The 22,786-nt window shown below is 33.8% G+C and overlaps 2 protein-coding genes and 1 pseudogene across 2 annotated transcripts; 2 read left to right on the top strand and 1 right to left on the bottom strand.

The window, feature by feature from the left end:
- Positions 1–3,803: 3,803 nt before the first annotated feature.
- On the bottom strand, positions 3,804–8,073 carry LOC125580871 (putative RNA polymerase II subunit B1 CTD phosphatase RPAP2 homolog). The gene is made up of 9 exons (XM_048746121.1): positions 7,427–8,073; positions 6,995–7,117; positions 6,511–6,633; positions 6,254–6,436; positions 5,268–6,074; positions 4,968–5,173; positions 4,636–4,899; positions 4,268–4,414; positions 3,804–4,192 (listed from the first exon to the last, which is right to left on the bottom strand). The coding sequence occupies exons 1-9, from the start codon at positions 8,052–8,054 to the stop codon at positions 4,088–4,090; spliced, it is 2,586 nt and encodes an 861-aa protein (XP_048602078.1). The 5' UTR covers positions 8,055–8,073; the 3' UTR covers positions 3,804–4,087.
- A 1,743-nt stretch (positions 8,074–9,816) lies between these two features.
- On the top strand, positions 9,817–10,728 carry LOC106354995 (annotated as a pseudogene).
- Positions 10,729–17,306: 6,578 nt separating this feature from the next.
- LOC111207579 (solute carrier family 40 member 3, chloroplastic) lies at positions 17,307–21,151 on the top strand. Its single transcript, XM_022705766.1, has 12 exons — positions 17,307–17,756; positions 18,463–18,673; positions 18,761–18,824; positions 19,004–19,218; positions 19,298–19,474; positions 19,630–19,704; positions 19,798–19,899; positions 19,985–20,096; positions 20,166–20,312; positions 20,378–20,484; positions 20,563–20,676; positions 20,750–21,151. The coding sequence occupies exons 1-12, from the start codon at positions 17,584–17,586 to the stop codon at positions 21,044–21,046; spliced, it is 1,794 nt and encodes a 597-aa protein (XP_022561487.1). The 5' UTR covers positions 17,307–17,583; the 3' UTR covers positions 21,047–21,151.
- Positions 21,152–22,786: the final 1,635 nt, after the last annotated feature.

The following is a 22,786-nucleotide window of genomic DNA, read 5'->3' as shown; positions in this document are numbered from 1 at the left end:
AGATGGGGTTTGAGGGTGTATTTATAGGGTGACTGAGCAAAACAGCTTTTTGTGGGAGTTCTTTATGGTCCGGTTTGGTTAGAATCTTGGTTGGTACGTTGTGTTTAGAAATTATCAAAGAAAAAATAAATAAAAAATTTTAGAAAAAAATAAAGTTTCGTTCAGCTGCTACTACATTGTAGGACCAACGTTCATTTATGTGTCGCTTGCAATTATTTGGACCTATTCCTTTGTGGGATTATGTGTCGTTTATTGTAACTCAAACCTGCTAGTAGTAATAAAACAATATAAAATCCATACACTTTATGGAGTATATTATTGCATGCAATTTCTTATTCAGTATTAGCAACATGTTAACAACCGGCTTCTCTCTTCTTAGAGAGAGAGTATTTTCTCTCGAAATCTCTTCTTTTTATCTTCTTCATATCTTTCAGAAGAAGAGAATTCGCCGGCAGCTTTAAGTACCGGTGTCTTCCGGTTTATGGATCCCGACGGTTCGGGCTTTTGATTCCGGGAAGAGGTGGTTCCTTCAACGCTATCTTCGCCGGCTTTTGTCTCCGAGAAGAGATGATTCTGTTACATCTTCTTCGCCGGCTTTCTACCGGAGTTTCTTGGTTTGATCGCTGCTTCTGCTCTCTCCTTGCTCCATCGACTCTCGTTCTAATCCCTTGATTCCTTTCTCTTCTTGCGATTAGAAAGATCGGGGTTCCATTAAATCGATCGATGACGGTGGCTTTCCTGAAGCGGTGATCCGGTTGCGTTCTGGCGGTCAGTGAAGACTTTTCTGGTGGTCGTTCACCGATCTTTTTCTGCTTCGGGGGAGCTCCGACGTGACGTGTTTCCGTCCGGAGGAAGTGGAACTTCCTTGGCTTGACGCGTGTTTCAGTTTCGTGTGTCGAACGTACACGTGGTGGCTGGTGTTTTTTACTTCCCCTACGGTTTCCTCTAGTGGGCTGAAGGCCCATAGAGTTTGTAATAGCGGCCTGATGTTTAGGCTTTACGTTTTGTTTTATGTTGGGCTGAGCCTTAGTTTGGGCTTTGACCCTTTAATAAAATACCCAGTGAAAAAAAAAAAAAGCAACATGTTAACAAGTTATGTTCGTATAATTTCTTTTCTAACTCGTTGTACAGATAATTAGCTTTATGTATTTTTGTCTAATTAATTAATCATATAATGAGGATTATGGTATAACGTTTTTTTCGCTAATCCGTTGTTGGTACCATGAAATGTTTTCATTTAATTATTTTCTACAATAACATAAAAGTGTTGATCAAGAGAAAATCATAGTAATAGAGATATTATGCGAGAATCTGAAATGGAGGAATAAGGAAGAAGACGAAGAAACGTGGAAGCTGGTATATTACAATCAGACGGTTGTTGAGATTTCATCAAACAAGCTTAATCTCAAAGGGGTCCGAATTCACTTTAGCTAAGAGTCTTTGCTCTAGTTTATTTTATTGTTATTAATTCCTAACTAAAGTCATCCAAGTTCTCTGTCTCTTTAAGTCTTTCCTTTTGATCTTTCTTCAAACAATTTTTATTCGAGTGATAGAATCAAACAAAAAGTGTGTATTATTTTATGTTTCGCTACATGTAAAGATAGAATTATTGTAATAGATGTCCAGACATAGTAGTGTTTCTTTGCTGGTTCTTGCTTCCTTATCTTACTTATGCTTCTAGATATCGCTCTCTCAAATTTCAACGAAGTGCCAAACTCTAACAGTTAGATTCATCTGCCTAAAATCAGTCAAAGTAAATAAGAAAGGTCTTTTTAGTGTCATGATTTTCTTTTGGCTTTTTAGAAAAACTGTTCAATTTTTTCTTCAGCCCTTAATCATATCTATACTATTAAAACAGGATCATATTGTTCTTTTTACCTTAGTCTGCCCTTTTCTTTACTAACATTGCATGTTTCATTAAGGGCAATCAAGTAATATTAATAACATATTTATATTGGGTCATTTTTTTTAGATCCAGCCCACATCAGATCTCTCTTAGGCCATTTGGGCCGATTAAAAAATCAGATCCAATTCTCACATTTTTTTTCTTTTGGACCATTGAGTCCAAGTTCAAATAATTTTTTTTCAACTATTTTTAATTATTATTATTTTTCTTTTCTTAATATAATTTAATCATTCATAAAATAATTAAATTTTTCATAGAAAAATATAAATCTTTATTAAAAGTATATAATTTTTTATTAAAATATTAACCACATAATAAAATTAATTTATCAGAGTATACCAACTTAATTCATTAAAGAAATAAAGTTTAATTTTTAAAACATAAATAGTCATTTAAAATGAAATACGATAAACAAAAATAAAAAGTTTAAGTTTTTTATAAAATAAAACATAAATATATAAAAATATGACATTTACTAAATATTTGTCAATTAAAAAATAAAAAAATAAATCCGCGATTTGAAAGCGCAGATCAAAATCTAGTACAAATTTTAAACTTAAATATACGTTTTCTTGAAATTGTAACACGTTGCATATTTTAATATAAATGGACTCTAGTGACATATGTTTATACTTCAATACTAAATATCTCTGTTGAACAAATTGGTAAACACGTTAGGTCAAATACTATAACAACATAACTAAAGTATTACAATAACTATATTAAATCGTATACTAAACTACAGTAAGTTCATATCATTCTATAAATAAGAAATCTCAACTATGGTTTAGTGGAGGTTGTCCAATAATGTTAATGCAAAATCAAGGAAGATGACACACTGAAAATGTGTTTGTATATGACAAAGAGTTTCTTCTTCTTTTGAGGAATATATTCAACAGCTTCTACCTACATAATAACAATTCTTAGTTAATGAATATCTTGAAGACTTTTTCATACAAATATCCAAATCTTATATAGTAATCTTTTAGCCAGTAAACTGTATATTTTAAGCTATAATTAAAGTATAAATTAATCCACCACCAATAGTGATCGTTATCCAATTTCATAGGGAATATATAGAGAGAAATTTTTGGTTCATTCTTTTGGGATTTGAATGGATTAATCTGGATTAATTTTTCTTTTGGCTAAGAGATTTTTGATAAAGGTCCATATATTTTTTCATGTTCAGGATTATTGTACTCTAGGCATTTTCAAATATATATCATTTTAAAAGAATTCTTTTGTTTTAAATTAGATGATGTTCTTATTTTTAGAATAGTATTTTTTTTTATGTTATATGATGATCATTTGTATTCAGCATATAAAAGTGATGTTTCTGTTTTAAAAATATATTATTTTTGTTTCATTTTAATTGTCCTTTTAAACTTGTACACAAAGTTAAAAAAATATATTTAATTTTGTATATTTATTAAAATAAAAACATTATTACCAATATACTTAATCACATTTCAACCAACAAAAAAATATATTGAAATATAAATTCAATAAATTTTATATTAAAATTACAAAACACATTTATTTTGAAACTAAAATTTTACTTTATAACAACACTTAAACTGAAACGAAAAAAATATATAAAAGAACTGAATGTCCTTGGTGGCAGCCAAAATAACTATGATTGTACATGTTACTATTCTTTTTTTTTTTTGAAACACGTACATGTTACTATTCAAAATCCATTTTTATTTGTTTGTACATGAATGTTCTTGGAAGTAACTAAAAGGAAAGGCTTATTTGTGAAATAACAAAGAAAAAGAAGAAATTAGTTTATTAATTCGTTTCCAAATACTTAGCAAGTAATATTGCTTTGGTCAATATCATTATTTTCCTTCTCACATGGAAAAAACTCGGGAATAGAATCAACACCATCTTAGACTAAAAACAGCAAGGACCGAGTCAATCAAATTTCACATTTCAATTCAACTATTTTAACTCACTAATCACGGCTTAAAAAGTTTTTCATTTTTATAACACATCATCTCTCACCCCGCTTTTATCAAACTCATACCCAAGCCTGACTTCTGGTTTTTTTTTTTACCACATTCTCTTCCAACTAAACAATCCATCAGTCAAATAACATAAGCCAGCTTTTGAATGATTTTTTCATTTTTTCAAAGTTGCTTTTATATTCCCCAAGTAAAACTCTAAACCGGGTTTTGTCTAAGCCCCGCATAGTGTAGCAAACTGAGGAACACGGCCAAGCGGTAACAGAATCTCCTTCATTGTCTCATACTCTTCATTACCAATCCCACTTCCTTCCAACACCTGTTTTTAAATTTTCCACCAACACAATAAACTCAATAGACTTCACCTTATATGTTCAAGTTAACTGCAACTAACCTTGTTTCTGTTTAATAAATAAGGCGCAATCCGAGGGATCCGGCACACAGACAACGCGTCCAGGAACAGAAGTACAACCACTAACCATTGCTCTATCCTAAACGACGGAACCGCCCCTGTCAACGACATTGTCTCCAACAAGCTTCCCTGCTCAACACCAAACCACAACCACCAAATTGCTAAGAAACTATATATATATACACCTTCACAGCATAACTCTGGGATGATATTACTATGTTACAACTAGATAAAGAGCTTGAAATGCCATTTTACTTTTTAATATTAATTTCGGGCCGAAGCCAGTAATCCCATGTTATATTAATTTCGTCCCAGCGATCACTAAAGTTTCCTTTTAGAAGAGTACTTACTAGTCCCTTTTCTAACTCGGATATAGGTACTGGCAGCTTGAGAACAGTGGCAACTCTAGACACAGCTCTTGCAAGACACCCAGCAATCGTCTCCTTGATCTCTGAGGAAAGCCCTTCTCCCAATCTAATCCTCCTGGGGTACTCCTTCCCGTTAACTGACAAGAACTCCTCATGAGCAGACTCATCCTTCCCATAGATATACGCCAGTGAAGAGGATGACACCCATCCAAACAGTGAGTCCCACATCATTGCAAAAGGTGATAACTGTGGAAAGTTCAGTGAACGTTAGTTCCCATGTATAGTCCTAACGGGTTAATTACAAATAGACTTACAGTTAGATTGAACCCCTCTGGAGTTTCATCGAACCAAGACTGATCACGGTCGAATAAATCAGAATCCGGCGTCCCTGGCTTGTTTGGCCACTTCAAAAGAGTTGCCTCCTCCTCTTCTTCACTCATTTCCTCCTCGGTTTCCTCCTCGGAAACTTCTTCATCAAGTTGATGTGTGCTTGGCAACAAAACGATTCCAGCTTTTGCAGCTAATACAAAACATAACAAAAGTGCAAATATTCAGAAACTTATAGACACTCAAAGGGTATCATAGCATAGTTAACACTTCCTATGGGTACTTACCGGCATCACTTGCATCTAAATCTCCTGAAGAAACAGCTTCAGCAGCCTGGCTCAACGCCTTAGCACATGCTTCTGCTAATGCAAGGCGTGAGACATCCTCTGTATTAAGACCTGAATCGATATCATCGCTTCTAACCTCACAAAGATCACCACGACCATCACTCTGATCAGCCCAAGTAACTGAATGGCTAAGCTTCTTGGAGCCAGAGCCTTTAAGGCATGACTTAGTGACGGCTTCACTTGATGAACACATATCCTGATGAGCTTCAAGTCCCTCACAAGAATCAGAAATAACTTTCTTTCCCAAGGCTTTTGTATTAGAACCAGAAGATGATCCTAGTAGAGCATTTTTCTTGTCTAGTGTCTGAGAACCTTCTAGGTGAGAACTTAGAGGAACTTCCATTGAAGATGGTGGCTGCTTAGACACATTATATTCCACACTGAATCCATCGCTCATTACACCCATCTCATCAACCAGAGAACTTTGAATGTCCTTCTCCGTGATTGTCACAACTGTTTTCCCTTTGCTTGATTCGCCTGCATGAGAAGCTTGTTTGCGCCGTGGTGGAGGCTTAAACCCCTTCCCTTTAGACGCAGAAGAGGATCTTTTCTCATCCAGAGTCTTGAGACTATCTTTCATTTGGCCACCAAGAGGGTCTTCCGTTGAAGATGGTGGCTGCTTAGACACGCTGTATTCAACGCTGTATCCATCATTCCCGGTGACAGGGCTCGCACAGCCCATTGCATCAAACCCAAAGCTCGCAAAATCGATCTTTTCCTTTTCCTTTTCCTTTTCACGACGAAACCCTGCAACATGCACAGTGAACTTCAAAACCATATAGATAAAGAGAGAGAGCATGGTATATAACAGTATATTTATTACTACACACATCAGCAGGAATGGCCTAATAACCATAACAACATCTCAGGCTAGTAATAAACAAAATTATTCATTATACCACACAAATAACTGTAACAGTGCTTACTCGATTTTTTTGGTGTTTTCCCTTGATCATCCACAGGTTTCACTACAGGAGAAGTTTGTTTGGTCTGTGGTGGAACCTTTGAAACACTACACTCATCAGGAACGATAACTTCGCTAGTGAAACCCATCTCGTTAAAAGGCGGACCCTCCTGCTTCTTTTGTTTATTATTCTTAGCCTTGGAATCTGTCAAGACAAGCACATGTTATAAGCAGCATAGAGACAAAACCAAACAGATATGGTTTCATCACCAAACTTACCCTGTTTGGAGTTGTAATTGCTTACACTACACTCATCAGGAACAATAACTGTGCTAGTAAAACCCATCTCGTTAAAAGGCGGCTCCTCCTGCTTCTTGTGTTTATTCTTAGTAGCCTTAGCATCTGTCAAGAATCAAATCTCATACTATAAGCAGCATAGAGACAGTAAACCAAACTACTAACAAACATAAGAAGCAAAAACCAAACGGATAACATGTCCAGTTACAATTTTTTTCAATGTTCTAAAAAATGGTGTAGTCATCAAATCGGACCTAAATGAAACAATTTAAAAAAAAAAAAAATCAGTCTTGAAGCTTTAAAAAAATCGGTTTAGGCGCCTGACTAATCGATAATCTCATATAAAATGTCTAACTGACGACTAGCCTTTTTTTTTATAGTCAGTGAAGAATATGGTTTCCATCATCCAACTTATAAGCAGTATAGAGACAGACACCAACAGATATGGTTTCATCATCGAACTTACCTTGTTTAGAGTTGTAATTGCTAGGAACACTACACTCATCAGGAACAATAACCGTGCTAGTAAAACCCGTCTCGTTAAAAGACGGATCCTCCTGCTTCTTTTGTTTATTCTTAGCCTTGGACTCTGTCAACAATCAAATCTCATGTCATAATCAGTATAGAGACAGTAAACCAAACTACTAACAAACATAAGAAAACAAAAACCAAACAGATAACATGTCCAGTTACAATATTCTCAATGTTCTAAAAATTGGTATATACCTAAATGAAACAATTATTAAAAAAAATCAGTCTAGGAGCTCAAAAAATCGGTCTAGGCGCCTGACTAATCAATACTCTAGTACAAAATGTCTAACTGGCTACTAGTCGATTTCTTGAACATTTATTTAAGAAAAAAAAATTTGAAGTCATATGGTTTCATCATCAAACTTACCCTTACTGCCATCTCTAGATTTGACATTGCTTCTATCAAAAGGAACATAACCTTCAACAGCACTAGAAGGACCCATCCACTCCTCCAAATCCACCTCCCCACCTCTCATCACATCACTCTTCTCACAAATACTCAACTTCCCCAACCCCAACCCCAAACCCTCCTCCTCTTCCACCACATCCCCATCACCAAACAAACCAACAATCCCACCAAGCTTCACCATATCAAACTCCGAGGTACGAACCTCCTGCAGACTCTTCCCAAACGCTCTGCTGCTCACAAGACACTCCCCCGAGCAGAACTTCCTACTCTCCCGAACATCGTAGACCCTGTGCTCCTTCAGGGAGACGCGGTACTTCCCTCTCCTGGAAACGACGTCGGAAGGGAGGGGGGATCTGCAGAGAGGGTAGCCGCAGAGCTTGGCGATGGTTCGCTCCGTGACGACGTCTTCGTAGTCCGATTGGGACATCAAGGCCCTTGCCGAGAAGAGGTGGGTTTGTGAAGTGATGCCGTTGAGGAGAGCGAGCTGGATCTTGTGAACCGCATCGTTGATTGCGATTGCTTGATGATCCGTCGACATGTTCGAACTGACGGAGGAGATTGGGAAAAATCTGAAACGACTGAACATATATGAGGAGTGTTTAGTTCGTGAGTTCCGGTCTTAAAAGGCGGTTCTGTTTAATGGGCCGTAATTGGACTCTAATATGGGCCGCTGAAAAAAGATTTGCTTTTGCGTCATAATGACTCTTTTGATCATTAGCATTTGTTTTTTTTCTTATCCAAAATCTATTTTTTTTTTGGGAACTCCACTCTTTTAGTATTTATACACCTAAAAACTATTCTGATGTTTATTTAATTTTGTTCTATTTTGCAAATCACTATTATATGAGAGCACATTTTATTCTATAACCTTAGAAATAATAATAATAATAATCTTCTTTATCGGTGTTTTGTCTGGATAATTATAATTAATAGGATTTTTTATCTATGTGTATGTAAATTATGGACTTTGAATTTGTTGAAATTCTTGTTTTTTTATTCTATGTCTATAATAATATTAATTCTTGGTTTAAAGTTTTAATAAATTGATTAGCCACTATGATTTCACTTTTTGGAAACTGCTAGAGATGACATCTGTAAAATTGACATGCATCTCAGTTCATGCATTGTCGACAACTCTCTTCTTTTCTTTGGTAAATCGAGACAGTATACCTTTGCTTCGGTAGAACGATCATGGAAACGTATAAAAGGTAGTGATATCCATCATTGCACTTGAGCGTGTTGGATCCAACCTTGTTGGAACTGTCAAGTCTCATGTACAAGCTGTGCACCAAAGTCAAACTCATCTCGGTTTGAGGGCGCGTTTCCAACCCATCTCAGTCTGATGAGATGTTTATTTATGGATTCTTCTTTTGCTTTCATCTCAGGAAACTCTTTTCATGTCTTTAGTTTCTAGATTATAGATTATAGATTATGTTTGTTTGTGTTTTCTTTGATTGACTAAACATATTGTTTACTTTTGAATTGAACGCTTTCCTGTATTTGCTTTGATGTAAGGAAAATGATAGTTGTATTCATACAATTGATGTTTCGAAGCATATAAAACCAATGAAAATAAGTATATTGATGATTCTACTTAATATAAACATGTGTTAAATCATATCTTGATATCATACATTTGGGTAGAAATTTAACAAGTTGTACATGTAAGTACATGGCTGAATTTTCATGTGTTTTGTATGTTTACATTGATTCGACACATTCTTTTTCCCCTCGACTTGAGACATATTCCGTTTTTATTTGTTTTTTTTTTGCTATATATCTCAAGTGATTATTTTATAGATAAAGTTTTTAATAGAATTCTTTTTAATTTTTATGTTTTTTCTTCTAACTTTATTTTCTCTAACATTTTTCTTCTGCAAAACATATATATGAAAAAACATTTTTCTAAGTCATGGTTTTAAATGTGGAATGGACTAATTTTTTAATTTTCTGCTTTCTGCTTTAAAAATAAACTGAAGTTAGAATTTTAAAATATATACAAGCTATTAAATATCTAGTTAATTGTTGTTTCTTTCTAATTATATTTTAATCACAGTTTTTATAATATTTAATCAAAATTTTATTATTAAAGTGGCTATGATTATTACTGGAAATATTTTTCAATTATTTATGATTGTTGTAAACTAAAATCTTTATAAGCCAATATGACATTATTAAGTAAATCAGATGTATAACTTGTCCATTTTCATAGGTTCCGCAAATTAAGATTTCAAGATCCCCTTTCTCTTGTCCTCGTAAAACACTCCAACTCGACATTGGCCTAATTGGCTGGGCCGAATTGTCTTAGGCCGAGTTGTTTGTTGATATTGGGTCGAGCTCTGTATTTGATGGGTCTTGATGGGGTATGCAATTCTTCTCTAACATATACATTGTGATTTTCAGGTAATGAATGGTATGAAAATGAACTATGCATTCTTTAACATTCGAAAGAAATTTTACCATTCATAAGAAATAGTTTTTCTTTTTCGTTACTTCGCATTCTTTTTATTGTAGAAAAATATAAAGCAAATTTGTTCCTCACTATATATGATAAGGAATTACCTTCTTCTTCAGTCATATAATTTCATTCATGTTCGTTCTTTTCCTAATATGTTCCCAATGTTCAGGTGATGGTTACCAGTTAGACCATATGTGAATTTCGTATCAAATTTGGCTAAAAAAGCTGAACGTTTATGATTTTAAGTGAATATTTTAATCCAATTTGGCTAAAAAGGCTGAAACTTTAAGTTTTTGATTGATCTTTTCTGACATATGCAGTGAAGGTTCCTGAGTTCTTGAGTGGAATTGGAAGAGGAGTTGAGACTCACATTCCAAAACTTGAAACCGCGATAGGTGATCTTTTGAAACTGCTTGTGGCTCGTACACTCAGACTCAAGAAGTTTGGCATCCCATGCAAACATGTAAGTTTTATCACGTCTCTCTTCTAATGTATGGTTTACACAGATTGCGATCGCATTCTTTTGTATTGTTGTTGTAGAAAAGTAGGACACTTAGGGTTTCAGATTCTTTTGTATTGTTGTTGTATTCTATCCTAGTACTGGAACTTGGGTTTAGCTTGCTAGTGGGGAGTATCATTATTATCACCCAAAACAAAATGCTTACATGTTTGCCTGTTCATTCTTCCAGTCACTATCACATGTTTTGAATTCTGGTTTTGCAGAGAAAACTGATACTAAAATATAGCCACAAATACAGGCTAGGGCTTATGGAGACCTAGAGCTGACGCTATAAAGGTGTGATTGTTTCTTTTCTTCGTTCGGATTGTTATCATAATAGAGTTGTTATCAATTAGAAAGGCTCTTGGTTCATGAGGCTCACAAATGGATTGGTGTCCCGGTCATTAAGAACCAAACCGTTGGCCAACAAAGAGACTTGTTAAGGTCTGACAATGATTTGAGTAAAGAAGAAGAAATGTACGTGCGTGAGAGAGATAAGAAATTGTTTTTTTTTTTTTAACATTAAGAAAATGTTTTTCCTACTGTTTTTTAATGATCTTTTTGGATAACCATAAACATAAGGTTTGTTGCATATTTATGGGTTTCCTTTCTCTAATAAAACCATAAACGAAAGCCCACAAGGCCCATCTTATTCAAGACTCTATCCACCAAGTGTTTAAGATAACCAAACCAGAAATCATGTAAATCAATATATGCATTTGGACTCTCACAACTCTAAATGACCACATCAGCTTCTTCTAATAACCACTCTTAGATACCCTAAGCCTTATCAAACCAATCTTACTACCTATATTATCATCCAAGTTTATCACCACAAAACCAAAAGAAACAACAAAAACTTATAGTTCTCTTGTAGCTACTTCAAAGATGATCAAAACAATGTTCTACACCTTCTTTCGAACAAAACACCAAGAAGAAAACGCCAACAATGATCAACTACTTCCTCAAGAAATCGATATCCGTCCCATAAATCCTTATCCTTGGGATATCACCAAAACCCTATCGCCCCATGAAGTATGGTATGGAGGCAAACTCCAACTTCCAATGTTGTATATCAAGGCTACTATACTGAGACACATACCAGAAGTCATGTATTTAGCACATATGAGTATTATTGCTCATTTCGATGTAAAGGTGAATGATCTCGATACAAACACAGTCCACACTCTTTCATTCTGGAAGGACATTCATGAAGATAATTTTGCTACGAGTGAAACCTGGATCGAAGAATTTGTGAAGAGGAGGAGTCTTGTGGCTGGCATGGTGATTGGTATGTATTGGGATTTTAACGTTAACATGCTTTGTTTCTCGGTGTTGGAATGAAGGGTGTGGGTGAGTAGATTCAAAATGATATGTTAAAGATCATTGATATATTCAATAAAAAGTTTAATGACAATCTTGGGGAAGTAGGGGTGATTAAAAAATAAATGTATTAGATTATATGTAGAACTTGTGTTTCTCTTATGCATTCCAGTTGACGATGAATGGGAATACAAGTGTCTATGACTTATTTTTCTTTGGAAGTATGCATGAATTAAACTTTGCATTAGAATACAAACATATATTTCATAGTTGTTTCGATACAGTTGCACGCCAAAAAAAAACTATACAGATATTCAAAATCTATACAGCAACGTCTTAATTAACTGTAAAATATGTAAAGATAAGTAAATGACCGTTAAACTATGCTATAGTTATTTCAGTATCATTATCGTTGCGCACTAAAAATATATAAATGTAAATATTCAATATTTATATAATAATGTCTAATCAAATGGTAAAAATTTAAAGATCGTTAAATGGCATTAAAGTATGTTATAGTTGTTTCAATATTGCGCACCAAAAAAATCTAGGGGTTTTTGCCAAAACTAACCCACAACTTGATTTTAATTCCAAACCTATACCCAAACTTGAATCAAATGCAAAACTAACCTAAAAGCCTAGTGAAATTACAGCTCAGCCCTTTGTGACCAAACAAAAAAACAGAAGCCATTTTTACGAATATAGCCCCAGTAAATCGTCTGAGTCGTCTGAGATGTTGGAAGTCGTCTGGACGACTGAAGTGTAAGTCGTCTGGTACCAGTTTATTTTAAAAATAATTTATAAATCTTGTAAAAAAATATTTTGATGCGTAAAAAATAAAAATCAAGTAATTATAAACAGTTTTAACTGATATAAATTAAGATATGATAAAATTGATTTGTTTTGAAGATATATGAGTGGAAGTAGTGAATCATGAAATACTTTGGTTTAGGAGTTTGGCAAACATATGTTGTAGTATTGTATGTATTGTTAGGGTTAGATTTTGGAAAACTAAAATGTTTTTTTCAAAAATTAGTTTTCACCTATATGTGTTTATTTCTGTGTATAGTAAACACTTTTCAAGTTTGATTTGGTTTTATGAAGTGTTTAATTAGATAATTAAGTTTAGGGGTTATGTTTAGGGTGTGGACGACTTATATTTCAGTCGTCTGTTGAATAATTACCCGGACGACGTATATTTCAGTCGTCCAGACGACTTACTTGTAAGTCGTCCAGACGACTTACTTGTAAGTCGTCCAGACGACTTACTTGTAAGTCGTCTGGAAAGTCTTCTATTTTAGTTTCCCGCTAAAAATATTTAATTTCCCGCTAAAAATATTAAACTCTTCTGGACGACTTACATGTAAGTCGTCTGTTTTAATTTCTTCACCAGACGACTGAAATGTAAGTCGTCCAGGAAGTCGTCTGAATCAAAAATATTTAATCTAATTGGATTTTTTGTCTCCCTATATAAAAAAAAATTTACACATTCTCTCTCCTCCTCTCAAATGGCTGCAACAAAAATGTAATGTTCATCATTCTAAAACTCTCCAACCTCTCTCTAATCTCTTTGACTTGAAAACACCAAACTTTATATGAATTTTTCAGTTTTGTCTCATGTATTTCTTACTAATCTATCTCTTTTGCAGGTTTTTAATCAAATGGTACTCATCTTCCACTAATTTAGAGGTAGATCTATTAATTTTAGATATGTATTTTTGTGTGTTCTATAAATGTAGATTTATCTAATCTTCCACTCATTTTCTCTATTTTTAAGTCATTTGAACGTTTTTGAATATGCATGTTTTTCAGATCTGGATTTGATGTGCAGGTTTTTCAGATCTGGAAGACTTCTTGGACGACTTACCTGTTAGTCGTCTGGAAGTCGTCTGGAAGTCGTCTGGACTTCTTGGAAGTCTTCTGACAAAGTCGTCTGGACTTCCAGGAAGTCGTCTGGACTTCTAGGAAGTCGTCTGGACTTCCAGGAAGTCGTCTGGACTTCCAGGAAGTCGTCTGGACTTCCAGGAAGTCGTCTGGACTTCCAGGAAGTCGTCTGGATTTTTCTGAGCGTTTTGGTAAGTTCTTATGTCTGATTTTTCTTCATTTGGTAACTTCTTGTTGTATAAAGTTCTTACTTTTTTCCCAAACTAAAACTCTCCAAACCCACTCTAATCTCTTTGACTTGAAAACACCAAACTTTATATGAATTTTTCAATTTTGTCTCATGTCTTTGTTACTAATCTTTTTTTTTTTTGCAGGTTTTTAATTATTTGGTACTCATCTTCCACTAATTTAAAGGTAGATCTATTATTTTTAGATATGTATTTTTGTGTGTTCTTTAAAGGTAGATTTATCTAATCTTCCACTCATTTTTTCTGTTTTTAAGCCATTTGAACGTTTTTGAATATGCAGGTTTTTCAGATCTAGATTTAATATGCAGGTTTTTCAGATCTGGAAGACTTCTGGGACGACTTACTTGTTAGTCGTCTGGAAGTCATCTGGAAGTCGTCAGGAAGTCGTCTGGACTTCCTATAAGTCGTCTGGACTTCCTGTAAAGTCGTCTGAAAGTCGTCTGAACTTCCTAAAAGTCTTCTGGCAAAGTCGTCTGAACTTCCTGGAAGTCGTCTGGACTTTTTAGAAGTCGTCTGGACTTCTTAAAAGTTGTCTGGTCTTGTCTTCTCAAGTGGAATCCAAGCTTGTCTTTGTAGATGAATGATCTATAATAGTTTTGTTTGTGGTCTGTTTTATGAATTGCATGTATACTCTTTTAGTTGTGAATTTTTTGTAAAATCAGTAATAATGTTTTCCAAGATGTATTAAATGTGCTAACAATGTGTTTACACATTTACAAATCAATGAAATAATAGACTTCAGTAGCCTTTTTCTTATCTTTGGATCTCTCATATGCAATAATAAACTCCAATGGCCTTTTTCTCATCTTAATAAACAAAAATGTTGGTAAGAGATGGAAACAAACAATAGTAACTAGTCAAAGCATATCATATTTTTTATAAGTTTGCATTGAAAAACTTAGTCAAATTTAGTAAAACTAAGGGAGAGAACATATTTTGTAAATATGAGTTTTACATATCTTGAAGTTACTTATCACTCTTAAAAATACAAGTTATTCAAAAACTAACGTAGAAGACTTAAAAACTAGTGGAGAAGACGCGGATGACTTCAATCTAAATTGTCTAGACGACTAAACTATATGTCGTCTGGTCAACGCAGAGGTTATTTTTGCAATTGACTTTGAAATCTGTTATTTCGGACGACTGAAAGTTAAGTCGTCTACTATTGTTTGGTTAAAAAAAAACTCCAAAAAAGCTAGACGACTTACATTTCAGTCGTCAGAGGTTAGTTTTGCATTTGACTGGATTATTTCAGAAGTTTGACTTTTTGGACGACTTACATTTCAGTCGTCTAGTGAAAATTAAAATAATAATATTTTTTTAAAAGTAGACGACTTACAGTTAAGTCGTCATAGGTTAGTTTTGCAATTGAAAAAAAAAACTTCAAGATTTAATTATATACAGACGACTTATAATTCAGTCGTCCACGAGACGACTGAAATGTAAGTCGTCCAGGATTTACGAGGTTTGACCAGAATCTCGGAAAAAAATCCTGGACGACTTACAATTAAGTCGTCTGGTGGACGACTGAATTATAAGTCGTCTGTGTATAATTAAATCTTGAAGTTTTTTTTTTCAATTGCAAAACTAACCTATGACTACTTAATTGTAAGTCGTTTACTTTAAAAAAAATATTATTATTTTAATTTTCGCCAGACGACTGAAATGTAAGTCGTATGGGGAAGTCAAACATCTGAAATTATCCAGTCAAATAAAAAACTAACCTATGACGACTGAAATGTAAGTCGTCTAGGTTCTTTGGAATTTTTTTTGAAACCAAACAATAGTAGACGACTTAACTTTCAGTCGTCTCAGGTTACAGATTTCAAAGTCAATTGCAAAAATAACCTCTGCGTTGACCAGACGACTTCCAGGTAAGTCGTCTACAGCCAGACGACTGAAAGGTAAGTCGTCTACAGCCAGACGACTTCCCAAATAAGTCGTCTGACGAACAGATCTGGAAAAAAACTCGATGTCATACCTTAAATTGGTGAGATAAGTTCCTTAGCATACATAAGGCTTCTCCAAACACACAGAATCACAAACGGAAGTCACCCACCCATAATCGTTAGCTTCTATGACTCTATGAACCATAAAAATTTTAGAATCAAAATCTTGAGTTTTTTTAGCTCATTGTGGAGAGAAAGTGAGAGATATGTTGTGTTTAGTTCACAAGAATGGAAAAAGAAGAAGGGTAAATCGATTTTAGGAGCATTAAGAGCTTCAAATTGGTTGTTCATGGTGGTTGTGGTATTGATGACAATAGCAATCTTGTAATTACTTGAAGATGATGAGAGTGAGAGAGTAAAAATGTCATTTTCGAAAAAAAAATAAAAAAAAATTAATGGCATTTTTGTAAATTATATGAACTTGTGGGGTGAATAGGACAAAACCAATTTTCAAAAAAAAAGGAGGTTAGTTTTGTGTTTGACTTTAAGTTATAGGTCAATTTTGCAAAAATCCCAAAAATCTATATGAATATTCAAAATATATAAAATAACATTTTTAGTTATAAGCCAAATGATATATTTATAATAAGAAGACAATTTCCTTATATATTTTTTCAATTTTATAAACTCAAGCTGATTCATGAAAATTTAAATTAGCTGGTTTAAAATAAATTTTAATTGTCTTTAAATGTATGTGATAGGTGATGCAATTGTGTATTTTAAAATTAATTAGAATCTGCAACATTTTTATATATTATATATTATATTTTCTTACAATTGTAATCATTAAAAAATATTTATATTTTCATAATATTAAAATTAAAATGATAAAATGAAGACATTAGAAGTTTTCTTTCTCTCCATTTGTATGATTCTAATATATAAGCAAAAAGAAAATACATAAAATTTTCAACTGGAACAATCAAAACTGAAATATATTTTACATTTTTGGAAATGATTTTCTTTAAAATTTTACTTTATATAGGATTATGGGATGCATGAATCTACTCTATTAAAATTACATTTCAAATCCAAATTTGGAACATAAGAAAAAAAGAAGAACATAAGAGAAAGAATAAAAAAAATGAAAAAATTAGCTGGCCTTTCTCTATAAAACAAAGGAAACAAAAAATTACCTGGTTTGACTTTCTTAATAGACAAGATGGAAAACATAGAAATTTAATCCTGACTTTATTTCCAAAAAAAAAAACGTTTTCATTCTTATCTTTCCACTAAACATTATCTTTTGCTTAATGGTCTTGGGCTTTCAATTCAATCAAATCGTTTTTATATACGAGCTGGGCTAGAACTTTCACCTGCGTATGTTTTTAATGGGCTTTTATGAACAAAAAAATGGGCCACAAGAAAAACAATGGACGATTTCGTAAGCCAACGTGGCTAGATATCATTGGTGAAATTAAAATCTACGTGGCTAAATCTCCCTTACACAAACCCTCTCTTCCTTTTTGCCCACTTGAGAGCTCTCTCGCGTTACGGTGATGAACCACCATAGTCATAGATAAGGTTTTTTTTTATTTATTCTTTCTGATTCTCATAACCAAAAGATTCTCTCTGGATTTTTTTTTTCCTCTCCCTGAGGTTGAAAACAATCTAGTGGCGATGAAGCCATAAGGGGAAAAGAAAAAATAATCCAGAGACGATTCGAATTCATTTGTTTTTTTTTCTTTTGTTCTCGGAGGCTGCATGAGCTTCTAGAAGCCGAAGAGAACGGAGAGGAGAATTACTATCTAGAAATGGTTGTTTCCATGGCTCTTCTCAGACAATCTCCCTCTTTCGAACTCCTGTTTCACTGTCCTGTCCAAAGAACCCGCTTTTTATCGCCGGCGGGTTTGTCTGGAGTTCGCAATCGTTTCCCTTCTTGTAGATGGTTAACTCTCACCTCACCAGCTTCATCTTCTTATCGCAGGTTTGTGTTTTAACTCATTATTATTACCAAGTTTCAGACATACATTCGAACTCATTACCAAGTTTCAGACATACATTCGAACTAGGTTTCGTCTCTTTGTTAGTTTGATTACTGTTTCAGACCCGTGAGAATCGCCACGTGTTTCATACAGTGTCTATTTCGTTTTGAGATTAATGCAAATTGCTACTTTTGCAAGAGTTTGCGTTACCAATTTTCAGACAGACATTCAAACTAGGTTTTGTCTCTTTTGTTAGTTTGATTGCTGATTCAGACCGGTGAGAATCACCATGTAATTTAATACAGTGTCTATTGCGTTTTTGAGATGAGTGCAAATTGCTACTTTGCAAGAATTTGCCTTATTCATGATAGGTTTGCATTACCAAGTTTCAGTTCAGACTGACATTCAAACTAGGTTTCTGTCTCTTTATTAGTTTGTTAGTTTCATTATAATGTCTATTGCATTACCAAGTTCCAGTTCAGACAGACATTCAAGATAGGTTTCTGTCTCTTTATTAGTTTGTTAGTTTCATTACAATGTCTATTGCCTTACCAAGTTTCAGTTCAGACAGACATTCAAGTTCAGACACATTCAAACTATGTTTCTGTCTCTTTATTAGTTTGTTAGTTTCATTACAATGTCTATTGCATTTGAGATGAATGGTAACTGCTACTCATTGCAAAAACATTCCTTTACTCTGAATGATAGGCTAAACAGCTTTACTTCAAGATGTTCGATTACAAACACAGACGTCTGTCACGAGTTTGTCACTACTACTGATGAAGAGGACTTGCCATCTCCACCAGAGGATCATCCAATCCCAATTGTTCATCTTGATAATACAAACATCGCTGTAACCGAGTCTCTAAGCTTACTCACTGAGTGCACTTACGTAGACACCGTTTTAACAGCACTCCCCGTAATGTTACACTTACATCCCCTTTGATAAAAAATCCAACCTTTTTCTACAGTATTGCTCTAACCAAATCAATATTCTGCTTCTTAGGTCTTGTCTGAGGAAGAGCAGACTGCACTCGCAGCCACACCTGCTCACCCTGAAGGGTTATATGGTTAGATCTCACTCTCATTAACTTCATTAGATTAGAAACCATGATAGATGTTTTACTCATTGTTTTAAAAATCGGTCTAGGCGATTAAAAAAATCCGCCTAGACACGCGAATCTCATATAAAACGTCTAATTACTGCCTAGAGATTTTTTGAACTTTGGTTTTTATTTTGACTTGTCAGTGTTATACGCGAGTTGTTTGGTGGGGAACTTGGTTGAACAACTTTGGAATTTCGCCTGGCCTTCCGCCATTGCGATGCTCCATCCGAGCTTGCTACCAGTGGCAGTCATGGGGTTCGTCACCAAACTGGCGATAATCATCTGCGGTCCAGTCGTTGGGAAGTTTATGGATCATAGTCCGAGAGTTCCTACATACATCTCCTTGAATGTCGTTCAGGTAAAAACCCTTTCAAGGATCAGACATGAACTTGTTAGTTAACTACTGTCATAAAACATCTCTTGTATCTACTTTTCAGGCAGCTGCTCAAGTGCTGTCTGCAGGAATGATAATTCACGCTTACACGGTTCCTTCCACGCTGGGGTCATCGATTCTTCTGCAGCCTTGGTTTTTTGCACTGATACTCTCAGGGGCCATTGACACGTTATGTGGGATAGCTTCTGGAGTCGCCATAGAACGTGATTGGGTTGTATTGGTATGCTTTTTCTTTGTCATGCCACAATATAATACCTATATTTTTCGTTAGGACCGGTCCTGAGATTTTGGGAGTTGTAAACGATTTAGTAAAAGTTCTTAAAACAAATTTGAGGGTCTAGACCAACTGAAGTAATTAATTTTGGCATTTGGTAGTTGGCGGGAATAAACAGACCAATTGCTCTTGCACAAGCAAATGCTGTCCTCAACAGGATTGATCTGCTTTGCGAGGTATACTAACTCTATCTTCGGCCTTATGTGTGTGTTTATGCTCTTTAAACACTATCAGTTCATCAAATGACAAGATTGTAACCTTTTAAACAGATCGCTGGGACTATGTTATTTGGCATCCTTTTATCCAAATATGACCCTGTGACCTGCTTAAAGTTTGCTGCTACTCTAATGATGGGTTCTTTGCCTACCATGGTAAGTAGTAATGCCCTATAACCTTTAATAAAGGAAACACAATGTGTTTCTAATAGACAAAATGTGTTTCTTTTTTTTTATTCAGACGGCTCTCATTTGGCTGACCAACAAGTTCTCCTCTGGAGTTCTGGACCGACCTAAATGCTCCCAGAGCAGCTGTGCTACCGAAGGGCCTCGTTCTGAAACCGAGAGTATATGTAAGAAGACCTTTTACTATATAATACTTGGGTAAGCATGTTATATGAACCATTTGCTTTGTTCATCAGTTGATTTGGGCATGGAAGCTATTAAGCTTGGATGGAAAGAATACATTCAACAGCCGGTTCTTCCCGCTAGCCTTGCATATGTTCTTCTCTGCTTCAACATCGTTCTAACCCCAGGCAGTTTGATGACTGCCTTTCTAACTCAACGATGTATGCTTCTCTAAACCGTGATACCCAAGTAAACCAAAATCATCACTAAACTTTATTTTCAACAGGTGTGAATCCATCGGTTATTGGGGGTTTTACTGGACTATGTGCTGTGATGGGAGTCGCTGCAACTTTCTTATCAGCAAACTTGGTCAAAAGATTTGGCATTCTAAAGGTATAAAGTCTCTTAAGAATGTGTTAGCGTTCAAGCTGGCTAATGTTTTGTTGCATTTGCGTTTTGAAAACGATGCAGGCGGGTGCAGTAGGATTGTTTTTCCAAGCTTCACTCCTTGGTGTAGCTGTTGCTGTGTACTGGAGCTCTTCTCTATCCCAAAAGAGCCCACTCTTCTTCTTCTTGTCCATGATCGTAAGTTATCTCTTTAACACTTTCCTCTCTTTGCAGTTTTGGTTTTGACACAAAAGAGGTAACAACTTCTCAGGTACTATCAAGGCTAGGCCACATGTCTTACGGCGTAGTGGGAGCTCAGATTCTTCAAACGGGTATCCCATCGTCCAAAGCTAACCTCATCGGTGCAACTGAGATATCAGTGGCTAGCCTAGCCGAGTCTCTGATGCTGGGAGTAGCCATTGCTGCTAATGACGCTTCTCATTTCGGGTTTCTTGCGGTTCTGTCTCTTCTATCAGTAGTTGCAGCCTCTTTGATATTCTGCAGGTTGCTGAGGAATCCTACTGATGAACAAAGAAGGCTCTTCTCCTTTGATCCTCTTGCGAACTGATTTGAAAAGTATACATTGAGATGTTTTGTATAGTTAGTTTATCTAGCAGTGTATAAATTCTTCATTTATTTTTGAAGTTGAAAGAAAAAAACATGAGTTATATAATCTCACTAGTGTATAAATTCAAACTCAAATCTCAGAAAGGACTTGTGAGTTTGAACTTCCGGTCTAATCTCTTGATCAAGATTTTAACCGGCGAATCCTCAATTAAAATTTTAAAACCAATAATTAGCATTATTATATTACTTTCTGAGTTTATGTGATGTCTGAGGAAATTTATTGGTTGCAAAATTAGTGATGTTTTCATTATTTTAAAATTTTGTATAGTTAGTTTCACTATCACTGTATAAATTCTTCATTTATTTCAAAGTTGAAAGAAAACATGAGTTTATATTAATGTAATTTTAAGGAAAACTATTGGCTGCCAAAATTGCAATGTCTTCATTATTTTAAAATTGTGTAGTTAGTTTCACTATCATTGTATACATTATTAATTTATTTCAAAGTTGAAAGAAAACATGAGTTTATCTCAGAAAGGACTTGTGAGTTTGAAGTTTAACATATGCTAATATTTTCAATAATAAATTATGTTTGCACATAGAAATAAATTATGTTTGCACATAGGGATATCAGTAGGTGCCACAACACAAAATATGAAAAAAGACCACTCTCAATAAATTTGTAGTTAAAATAGATTTTTCATTAATATCTTTTGAATTACTATTATTCCTAATATCCTATTTTGTAAAATATCGCATGAACTAAAATTAGCTATGACTATTATATTTTGTACATAATCATTTTAGATAATATATTGTTGCATACGAGTTTCAAATTATTAAATAATATATAGTTGTAGATATAAAAGTTTAATATATGCTAATACTTTTTGCATAAAATGTAAATAATTTATGAATTTTAACCTTTTTTAGCGGTGAATGATAGTTTATTTTATTTATTTAAATGAAAGCAATGATAGTTTATTTTATTTATTCAAATGAAAGCAATTTTAAAATAAAGTAGGTTAATTTACCAATTTATATAGTTTTGTTTTATTTAATTCTATAGTACTTCTATTTTAAAAAATATATTATAAAATTTATAAAAATAGCAAAGATTTTTTTTTGTTTTATAATAAAATTTTAATTAATATTAATGTATAATCATATTATATTACTAATTACGAAATTAATTATCGCATGATTTAAAAAAATACTTATAACTTTTAATAAGATTTGGGTAAATATTTTCTCAACAGATTTTATTATAATTAAAAATAAAATTTAAATCTATAGTTTCTCAACAGATTTTAATAATAATCATTATGTCATATTAAATAATTAATCAAATGGTCCTACTAAGACTTTTAAATAGTAGATAAAAATTAGGACCCTAAATTAATAGGTTAGATGGAAAATATATTTTTATTTTAAATAAATACGAAATTAATTAAATAATTAAAATAAAAGGTTTGTTTTAGTGAAAATAATAAATTTATATTGTAAAAAAGATATAAAAAGATTTTATTTTGATGCAAATTTAGAGAAAATAAAGAAATATCTATTTAATTAGTTGGTTTTAAAATAATTCAAATATTTATACAAAAATTCATTTAAGTAACTTTCTAAGGGATGGTCCAAATAAAAAATCACACATGAAATAAGTTATGACTTCTATTTTAATAGATAAGATAATAGTTGAAAGTTGAAACCGTTTGAAAACATGATGTGAGAAAATTTA

The sequence above is a fragment of the Brassica napus genome, chromosome A2 (assembly GCF_020379485.1).
Source record: "Brassica napus cultivar Da-Ae chromosome A2, Da-Ae, whole genome shotgun sequence".
In the NCBI taxonomy this organism is placed as follows: Eukaryota; Viridiplantae; Streptophyta; class Magnoliopsida; order Brassicales; family Brassicaceae; genus Brassica; species Brassica napus.
Note: the sequence above shows the minus strand (reverse complement) of the source record. Positions and strands in the feature narration are given on the sequence as shown.